Source organism: Dipodomys spectabilis, unplaced genomic scaffold (genome assembly GCF_019054845.1).
Source record: "Dipodomys spectabilis isolate Male_0828 unplaced genomic scaffold, ASM1905484v1 ptg000422l, whole genome shotgun sequence".
NCBI classification, from domain to species: domain Eukaryota; kingdom Metazoa; phylum Chordata; class Mammalia; order Rodentia; family Heteromyidae; genus Dipodomys; species Dipodomys spectabilis.
The window spans coordinates 6,453,845-6,463,660 of record NW_024871099.1 but is presented as its reverse complement, the minus strand read 5'-3'; the positions used below and the strand labels follow the sequence as shown (position 1 = coordinate 6,463,660).

General features: G+C 54.9%; 1 protein-coding gene across 1 annotated transcript in view; it reads left to right on the top strand.

Annotated features, from left to right (window-relative positions):
• The first annotated feature begins 274 nt into the window (after positions 1–274).
• LOC122097542 (Fc fragment of IgG binding protein) overlaps positions 275–9,816 on the top strand; it is a 32,461-nt gene continuing 22,919 nt past the window's right edge. Inside the window, exons 1-5 of the mRNA XM_042668109.1 lie at positions 275–329; positions 3,005–3,354; positions 4,846–5,416; positions 6,763–7,367; positions 9,072–9,639. Coding sequence (XP_042524043.1) covers positions 275–329; positions 3,005–3,354; positions 4,846–5,416; positions 6,763–7,367; positions 9,072–9,639 — 2,149 coding nt within the window. The remainder of the gene's footprint in view (positions 330–3,004; positions 3,355–4,845; positions 5,417–6,762; positions 7,368–9,071; positions 9,640–9,816) is intronic.

Below are 9,816 nucleotides of genomic sequence, written 5' to 3'. Positions count from 1 at the left end.
CCTACCCCTCCTTCTGGATATTTCATCTCTCTTTCTTACCCTTGGGGGTCTTTGCCCTCTCCACCTTACCCCCAGGCCCATTGGATGGCCAACCTCCCCTCCCCTGCACACGCACTCACACTGACATGGCCTGCAATCTGGCCAGCCTGGCATCACCTACTCAATTTCCCTCCCCATCTCTACCCTCCAGGCTCTTGTCCTGATGCTGACCCCTTCTGTCTTCTCCAGCCCCTCTCCCACAAACCAAGCAGCTTCTCTTTCTCTGCTTGCAGGCATGGGAGCGCTGCGGAGCTGGCGGACCCTCTGGGCTGGAGCAACCCTCCTGTGGGGTAAGTCGGACTCAGCCTCTTCCATCCACGGTCTTGTTCTAATATGAGCAACCCTGTCTGTTAGGGTTCAGCGCCCTGCTTTCCTGTCCCCTCCCCAAACCCAGCTCCCACTGTTCTCCAGATTAGCTGAGATCAGAAAGAGACCCTTAGTATCTGGAAAGAAATATGGCAGAAACACACCCCCCCTCTGAGGGAAAGCAGGTTAAAAATAAAGCAAACACACAAACAAAAATACTATAGCTGGGCGCTGGTGGCTCATGCCCGTCATCCTAGCTACTCAGGAGGCTGAGATCTGAGGATCATGGTTCAAAGCCAGCCTGGGCAGGAAAGACCGTGAGACTCTTATCTCCAATAAACTACAAGAAAACCAGAAGTGGCATTGTAGCTCAAGTGGTAGAGCGCTCGCCTTGAGCTGAAGAGCTGAAGGACAGCTCCCAAGCCTAGAGTTCAAGCCCCATAGCCAACAAAAAAACAAAACAACAAAAACCCTACCATAGTTCATTTCAGTTGCTGTAAATCCTAGCTATTCAAAAGGCTCATAGCTGAGGATCACAGTGCAAAGCCAACCTATTCAGAAAAAAATCTGAGAAACTTATCTCCAATTAACCAGCAAGAAAAGCTAGTAGTAGGGCTGGGAAAAAAAAAAAAATTCCTCAGTTCTGAGGCTAGGAAGGTGGCTCAGTGGTAGAGCGCTTGCCTTGCATGCCTGAGGCCCTGGGTTCGATTCTTCAGCACCACATAAGCAGAAAAAAAAAAGCTGGAAGTGGCGCTGTGGCTCAAGTGGTAGAGCGCTAGCCTTGAGCTGAAGAGTTGAGGGACAGCGCCCAGGCCTAGAGTTCAGGCCCATGACTGGATCCAAAAAAAAAAGAAAAGAAAAGCTAGTAGTAGAGCTCTGGATTAAGTGGTAGAGCACCAGTCTTGAGTGACAAAACCAAGAGAGAGTGCAAGATCCTGAGTATAAGCCCCAGTATGGGTGTGCACATCGCGCGTGCATGTGCACACACAAAGTCAGACACAGTGGCTCACAACTGTAATCCTAGATACTCAAGAGGCTGAGATCTGAGGATCATGATTTGAAGCCAGCCCAGGCAAGAAAGTCTGTGAGACTTCCATGTTCAGTCAAGCACTAAAAAGTCAGAGCTCAAGACCTATGACTAACAAAAAAGTGGAGATTGAGCCGGGCACCGGTGGCTCCCGCCTGTAATCCTAGCTACTCAGGAGGCTGAGATCTGAGGATCGAGGTTCAAAGCCAGCCCGAGCAGGAAAGTCCATGAAACTCTTATCTCCAATAAACCACCAGAAAACTGGAAGTGGTGCTGTGGCTCAAGTGGTAGAGCGCTCGCCTTGAGCTGAAGAGCTGAGGGACAGTATTCAGACCCAGAGTTCAAGGCCCATGAACAACAACAACAAAAAAAAAAGTGGAGATTGATGTCAGGGAGAAAGGGGTTAGAACAGAATATAACAAGCTTAGGGGAATGGAGGCTATCATCAGGAGGGGTCAGAATTCAGGATTTTTTTTTTTGTCGGTCGTAGGGTTTGAACTCTGGGCCTGGGCGCTGTCCCTCAGCTCTTCAGCTGTAGACCAGCACTCTACCACCTGAGCCGCAGCCCCATTTCTGGCTTTTTCTGCTTATGTGGTGCTGAGGAATCGAACCCAGGGCCTCATGCATGCAAGGCAAGCGCTCTACCACTGAGCCACCTTCCCAGCCCCAGAACTGAGGAATTTTTTTTTTTTTTTGGTCGGCTGTGGGGCTTGAACTCTGGGCCTGGGCGCTGTCCCTCAGCTCTTCAGCTCAAGGCGAGCGCTCTACCACTTGAGCTACAGCGCCACTTCTGGCCTTCTGGTGGTTTTATTGGAGATAGGAGTCTCACGGTCTCTCCTGCCCGGGCTGGCTTTGAACCGCGATCCTCAGATCTCAGCCTCCTGAGTAGCTAGGATTACAGGCGTGAGTCACCAGCGCCCGGCTGAACTGAGGAATTTTTGGGAGGACATCTGACCAGGGAAGGGCACTGTCCCTCAGCCTTTTTGCTCAAGGCTAGTACTCTACTACTTGAGCCACAGCTCTACTTGTAGCTTCTTTTTTTCTTTTTGGTGGCTCATTGATGATAAGAGTCTCACTGACTTTCCTACCTGGACTGGGCTTTGAACCTTGATCCTCAGATCTCAGGCTCTTGAGTAGCTGGGCATGAGCCCCATGGCTCATGGACTTTTTTTTTTTTGAACCAGTCCTGGGGCTTGAATTCAGGACCTAGGAGCTGTGCCTTAGCTTCTTCTTTTGCTCAAGGCTAGCGCTCTACCACTTGAGCCACAACAGTACTTCCGGCTTTTTCTGTGTATGTGGAACTGAGGACTCGAACCCAGGACTTCCTGCATGCTAGGCAAGCACTCTACCACTAAGCCACCTTCCCAGCCCCTTTATGCTTTTTCTTTTTTTTTTTTGGGTCCGGTCGTGGGGCCTGAACTCTGGGCCTGGGCGCTGTCCCTCAGCTCTTCAGCTCAAGGCTAGCGCTCTACCACTTGAGCCACAGCGCCACTTCCGGCTTTTTTCTTTTTGCTTATGTGGTGCTGAGGAATCGAACCCAGGGCCTCAGGCATGCAAAGCAAGTGCTTTAACCACTGAGCCACCTTCTCAGCCCCCTTTATGCTTTTTCTGAACACTTTCTTCCCTCTTCAGTTGTGCTGCCCCCAGCAGAGCCGTCCTGCAAGGGCGTGCACTGCGCGGCTGGGCAGCGCTGCCAGATGGCAGGCGGGAAGGCCTCCTGCCCCACCGAGCCAACAGCTGTGTGCCGCGCCCAGGGCGACCCGCACTACACCACCTTCGATGGCCGTCGCTATGACATGATGGGTACCTGCTCCTACACCATGGCTGAGCTGTGTGGCTCCGACTCCACCCTGCCAGCCTTCAGCGTGGAAGCCAAGAATGAACACCGAAGCAGCCGCCAGGTCTCCTATGTGGGCCTGGTCACTGTGCACGCCTACAGCCACTCGGTGTCCCTGGTCCGAGGGGAAAATGGCTTCGCCAGGGTGAGTGCCCCCCGGAAGGGGTTGGGGTTTCAGATGGCAGAGCTGTTGGTCTGAAGCAGGAGAAAGAGCCACAGCTTCACCCAGAGGTATGAGCTCCTCCGTGAGAAGCCCAAATGGAGACTCACTATCTGAAATTTGTTCTTTTTTTTTTATTTTTGGTCGTAGGACTTGAACTCTGGGCCTAGGTGCTGTCCCTGAGCTCTTCAGCTCAAGGCCAGTGCTCTGCCACTTGAGCCACAGTGCCACTTGCAGTTTTCTGGTGGTTAACTAGAGATAAGAGCCTCCTGGACTTTCCTGCCTGGGCTGGCTTTGAACTGTGATCCTCAGATCTCAGCCTCCTGAGTAGCTAGGCTGGCAGGCATGAGCCCCTGGGCTCCTAGCAGTATCTGAATCTTTCCTTCTCCACCAAATCAGCTTCTACAAAATTTATTTTTTATTTTTTGGGTCCAGTCGTGGGGCCTGAACTCTGGGCCTGGGCGCTGTCCCTCAGCTCTTCAGCTGAAGGCTAGCACTCTAGCACTTGAGCCACAGCGCCACTTCCGGCTTTTTTCTTTTTGCTTATGTGGTGCTGAGGAATCAAACCCAGTGCCTCAGGCATGCAAGGCAAGCGCTCTAACACTGAGCCACCTTCCCAGCCCCCTAGTTCAAGTGTTAGAGTGCCAATCTTGAACAAAACGTGCAAGGGTTAAAGGGAGAAACAATGCCAGTAGGAGTTGAGTGCTGGTGGCTCATACCTGTTATCCTAGCTACTCAGGAGGCTGAGGTCTAAGGATTGAGGTTCAAAGCCAGCTTGGGGCAGGTAAGGCCAGGAGACTCTTATCTCCAATGAACCATCAAGAAAACTAGAAGTGGGGAGCTGGGAAGGTGGCTCAGTGGTAGAGCGCTTGCCTTGTATGCATGAAGCCCTGGGTTCGATTCCTCAGCACCACATAAGCAGAAAAAACCGGAAGTGGGGCTGCGGCTCAGATGGTAGAGTGCTGGTCTACAGCTGAAAAGCTGAGGAACAGCGCCCAGGCCCAGAGTTCAGGTCCCACAACTGACCAAAAAAGAAAGAAAACCAGAAGTGGCTCTATGGTTCTAAGTGGTAGATTGTTAGAGCAAACAAAAACTTCAGGGACAACATTGCAGGCCCTGAGTTCAAGCTCCACAACCAACCAAAAAAACAAAAACAAAAAAGTGGGCTGGGAAGGTGGCTCAGTGGTAGAGCGCTTGCCTTGCATGCATGAGGCCCTGGGTTCGATTCCTCAGCACCACATAAGCAGAAAAAGCCGGAAGTGGTGCTGTGGTTCCAGTGGTAGAGCACTAGCCTTGAGCTGAAGAGCTGAGGGACAGCGCCCAGGCCCAGAGTTCAAGCCCCACCACAACTGACCAAAAAAAAAAAAGCTTTTTCTGTGGTTGGAACAGAAGAAGTAGATGGGTAGAGGTACAAAGCCGGGCTGGGGAGAGTGGGTACACTCACACAGGTGTCTGATCGCCCCCATCCGTGTGCAGATCGACAACCAGCGCTCACGCCTGCCAGCCTCCCTGAACCAGGGTCGCCTGCGTGTGTACCAGAGTGGCACCCGGGGCGTGGTGGAGCTGGACTTCGGGCTTGTGGTCACCTACAACTGGGACTGCCAGCTGACCCTGAGCCTGCCCCAGCGCTTCCAGGGCCAGGTGTGCGGCCTGTGTGGCAATTACAACGGGGACCCGGCCGATGACTTCCTCACGCCCGATGAGACGCAGGCGCCCGACCCCGTGGAGTTCGCCAACAGCTGGAAGCTGGATGACGGGGACTATCTGTGTGATGACGGCTGCCAGGGCAGCTGTCCGGCCTGCACCACGGGCCAGGCCCAGCACTACCAGGGGGACCGGCTGTGTGGCATGATCACCCTGCCCTCAGGCCCCTTTGCCACCTGCCACGAGTCCCTGGACCCCCGGCCCTTCCTGGAGAACTGCGTGTACGACTTGTGCGTGACGGGTGGAGAGCGGCTCAGTCTGTGCCGGGGGCTCAGCGCCTATGCCCAGGCCTGCGTGGAGATGGGGATCTCGGTTGGGAATTGGAGGCCGCAAGCCGACTGCCGTGAGTGACGCCCCCCCCCCCCCCCCCGCTTGGGGCAGGAGGGGCATGGTGGTGGGATGGTAGGGGGGAACAAAAAAAACCCTCATGCGCCAGTCCTGGGATTTGAACTCACGTCCTTGTGCTCTTGCTTGGCTTTTTTTTCCCCCTTAAGGCTAGGGTTCTACCACTTGAGCCATACACTCCCCTGGCTTTGGGATGGTTCATTAGAGTCTTAGTGACTTTCTTCCTCTAGCTGGCCTCAAACTGCGATCCTCAGCTCTCAGCCTCCTGAGTAGCTAGGATGACAGACCTGAATCACCAGTGCCTGGCTTGTGGTTTCATCTTGATGTGGGGGAGTGCCAAGAAAGATATAATGATGACCCCCCCCCCTTCCCGGCTCTGCCACCACGAGCCTATAGTTGGGGGATACAGACAGGAGACTCAAGCAGAGAAGTTGGGAGCGGGAAGAGGGACACCAAAGGGTACTGTGGGACAGCAGAGAAAGTTCCTGGTCCAGCAGGGGAGGGTCTGGGGTTGTGGTGGATTTGTCTGCATTGTTGCTGTGTCTCTGTCATGCACTCATGCCGCCCCTCCCCCATCCTGGCTCCTCTATATCTGGCACCAAAGAGACACCAGTGAGTTCATCCATCTCTCAACTCACTTGGGCAGGGTTTCCTGGTTATCTGTCAAGGGCAGGGCTAGGCCTAGGAGCTGGGGATTCAGCAGTGCCCCTTACCATGAACCCTCACAACCACCCAGCACTGATGGGGACACGGAGTGGATGGAGAGCCGAGCCGTTGGCTCATGGTCGCAGGGGACAGCTGGGATTGAAGCCAGGCCTTCTAGACTCTCACAGTCTATATAGCTCATGCTGCAATGAGGGAAAGGTGATGCAGGCAGAGGGAGCAGCCAGTGCAAAGGCCCTGGGGTAGGAAGAGGTCTGAGGGAGATGGAGTAGAGTGAGAGAGAAGAGGCCAATGACCGATGGAGGCAGATTAAAGGAAGGACTTGATAGGATTCCTTTATTTTTATTTTTTTGCCAGTCCTGGGGCTTGAACTCAGGGCCTGGGCACTGTCCCTGAGCTTCTTTTGCTCAAGACTAGCACTCTACCCCTTGAGCCACAGCGCCACTTCTGGCTTTTTCTGTGTATGTCGTACCAAAGAATTGAACCCAGGGCTTCATGCATGCTAGACAAGCACTCAACTACTACGCCACAGTCCCTACCTAGGATTCCTTCTTTAGAGGTTCTTCTGTCTGGACAGATAGGGAGACAAGGCTACTATATAGTGAGCAGAGCAGAGCTTGGGGTGGGGGGGACTCAAGGCCCTCTCCTCCACCTTGATCAAACCTCTCCTGATTCCCACAGCCCTGTGCTGCCCAGCCAACAGCCGCTACGAGCTCTGCAGCCCCGCCTGCCCGGCCTCCTGCAATTCCGAAGCGGCTCCGGCCAACTGCTCCCAGCGGCCCTGCGTGGAGGGCTGCGTGTGCCTCCCGGGCTTCGTGGCCAGCGGCGGGGCCTGCGTGCCGGCCTCCTCCTGCGGCTGCACCTTCCAGGGCCGTCCACTCGTGGCGGGCGAGGAGGTGTGGGAAGACGACCGCTGCCGGCGTCGCTGCACCTGCGATGGAGCCACGGGGCAGGTGACCTGCCGGGACACGCAGGGCTGCCCCACGGGTGAGCGCTGTCGCGTCCAGAACGGCCTCCAGGGTTGCTACCCGGACAGCTTTGCCAGCTGCGAGGCATCCGGGGACCCACACTACCTCAGCTTCGATGGCCGGCGCTTTGACTTCATGGGCACCTGTACCTACCTGCTGGTGGGATCCTGCGGGCAGAATGCGGCGCTGCCCGCCTTCCGGGTGCTGGTGGAGAACGAGCATCGGGGCAGCCAGAGCGTGAGCTACACGCGGGCCGTGCGGGTGGAAGCCCACGGTGTGGCTGTGGAAGTACGCAGAGAGCACCCAGGTCAAGTGCTGGTGAGTGATGGAAGGTGGGCAGGGGACTGGCTGAGGGTGGAGGTTCAAAGCCAGCCCTGAGGAAGGAAGGTCTGTGAGGTGCTTATCTCCAGTGAATCCCCCAAAAGCCACAAAAGGAGTTTAGGCCTCCAGTTGGTAGAACACTAGCCTTGATCTAAAACAAAGGTCCAAGGCTGGGAAGGTGGCTCAGTGGTAGAGCGCTTGCCTTGCATGCCTGAGGCCCTGGGTTCGATTCCTCAGTACCACATAAGCAAAAAGAAAAAAAAAGCCGGAAGTGGCGCTGTGGCTCAAGTGGTAGAGCGCTAGCCTTGAGCTGAAGAGCTGAGGGACAGCGCCCAGGCCCAGAGTTCAGGCCTCATGACCGAGCCCAAAACAAACAAACAAACAAAAACAAAGGTCCAGGCACTGATGGCTCACATCTGTCATTCTAGGAGGCTGAGATCTGAGGATCGCAGTTCAAAGTCAGCCTGGGCAGGAAAGTCTGTGAGACTCTTATCTCCAGTAAACCACCGGAAAACCGGAAGTGGCACTGTGGCTCAAGGGATAGAGCGCTCACCTTGAGCTGAAGAGCTGAGGGACAGTGCCCCAAACCCTGAGTTCCAGTCCCAGTATCATTAACAACATCAACAATAACAACAACAACAAAGTGGGCTAGGAATGTGGCTTAGTGGTAGAGTGCTTGCTTAGCATCCATGAAGCCCTGGGCTCCATTCCTCAAAGCTGGAAGTGTTACTGTGGCTCAAGTGATACAGTGCTAGCCTTGAGCAAAAGAAGCTCAGGGACAAGTGCCCAAGCCCTGAGTTCAAGCCCCAGGACTGGCCAAAGGGGGGAAAAAAAAAGATCTGGGGGAAAAAAGTCTGGGATAGTAGTGGGGGTCAGAGTGGTTCAAGCCTGTAATCCTAGCTACTGAGGAGCAGCGATGGAGGGATCAGGCTCCAGGCCAGTCCTGGGGTATGAGGTGGGGTGTTAGAAAGACTTCATCTCAACCCAATGACTGGGCACTGTGGTGCACAGCTGTTCTGAGATGGTTAAGCAAAAGCAGGAGGATCACAGGCCAAACTGCCCAAGCAGCCCAGGCATAAAGCATGACACCAGCTTTTTGGTGGCTCATTTGGAGATAAGAGTCTCATAGACTTCCATCCTAGGCTGGCTTTGACCCAGACCCTCAGATCTCAGCCTCTTGAGTAGCTAGGATTACAGGCAACAGCACTGGCACCCTGGCTGAAAGACTCAATGTTTAAAGAATGAGGAGCAACAGAATGGTGTTAGCTAGAGAGGAGACCAGGGTTGCAGAAGAAGGAGGGAATGTTACAACCCCAGGGTACAGTAAGTCTTGGGGCTAGGCTGAGCCTTGAAAGCCAGAACTAAAGCAGCCACAACGGCCATTGGTGCTTCAGACAAAGGTCCTGAGGTCTGGGAAATTTGAAGATCTGCCAAGTAATGAGGAGACAGAACCAGGCAGGATTTGAAGACCAGGAATTAGGGACTTGGATTTCCCTTTTACATGTGAAAGATGAGGGATGATAGGCAGAGGACACAGCAAGTGCAAAGGTCCTGAGGCAGGCAGGACCAAGCAGAATGTGTTGAAGAGAATCGCAAGGTGGTGGCCGTGGGGGAGAGGGGAGGGAGGATTGCGGGAGCCGAGTGAGCCAGGGGTGAGCCACAGCCTTATGGATACGCTGACCAGTTGGCATCTGTGCCCAGGTGGATGGCGTCCTTCGCTACCTGCCCTTCCAGGCAGCCAACGGCAAAGTGCAGGTGTTCCGCCAGGGAAACCGTGCGGTGGTGAGAACAGACTTTGCCCTGACGGTCACCTACAACTGGGATGCCCACGTGACCGCCAAAGTGCCCGGCAGTTATGCCGAAGCCCTCTGTGGGCTCTGCGGGAACTTTAATGGCAACCCAGAGGATGACTTTGCCCTGCGAGGTGGCGGCCAGGCTGCCAGCGCGCTGGCCTTCGGGAACAGCTGGCAGGAGGAGAGCAGGCCGGGCTGTGAAGCCACGGAACCGGGAGACTGCCCCAACCTGGGCTCGCTCATCACCGAGCAGCTGCAGAATAAGAAGGAGTGCGGGATCCTGGCTGACCCCGAGGGGCCGTTCCGGGAGTGTCACAACGAGCTGAACCCCCAGGGCGCCCTGCGTGACTGTGTCTACGACCGCTGCCTGTTTCCGGGCCAGTCTAGACCGTTGTGTGATGCCCTGGCCGCGTACGCCGCTGCGTGCCAGGCTGCGGGGGCCACTGTGTACCCATGGAGGACGGAGGAGCTTTGTCGTGAGTACCTAGCATGCCCTTCCATTATTCATTACCATAACTTTGATCACTTTTATTCTATGATTATTATTATTACTTCTGTCAGTTGTGGGGCTTGAACTCAGGGCCTGGGCGCTGTCTCTGAGCTCTTCAGCTCAAGGCTAGTGTGCTTTACCACTTGAGCCATAGCGTCACTTC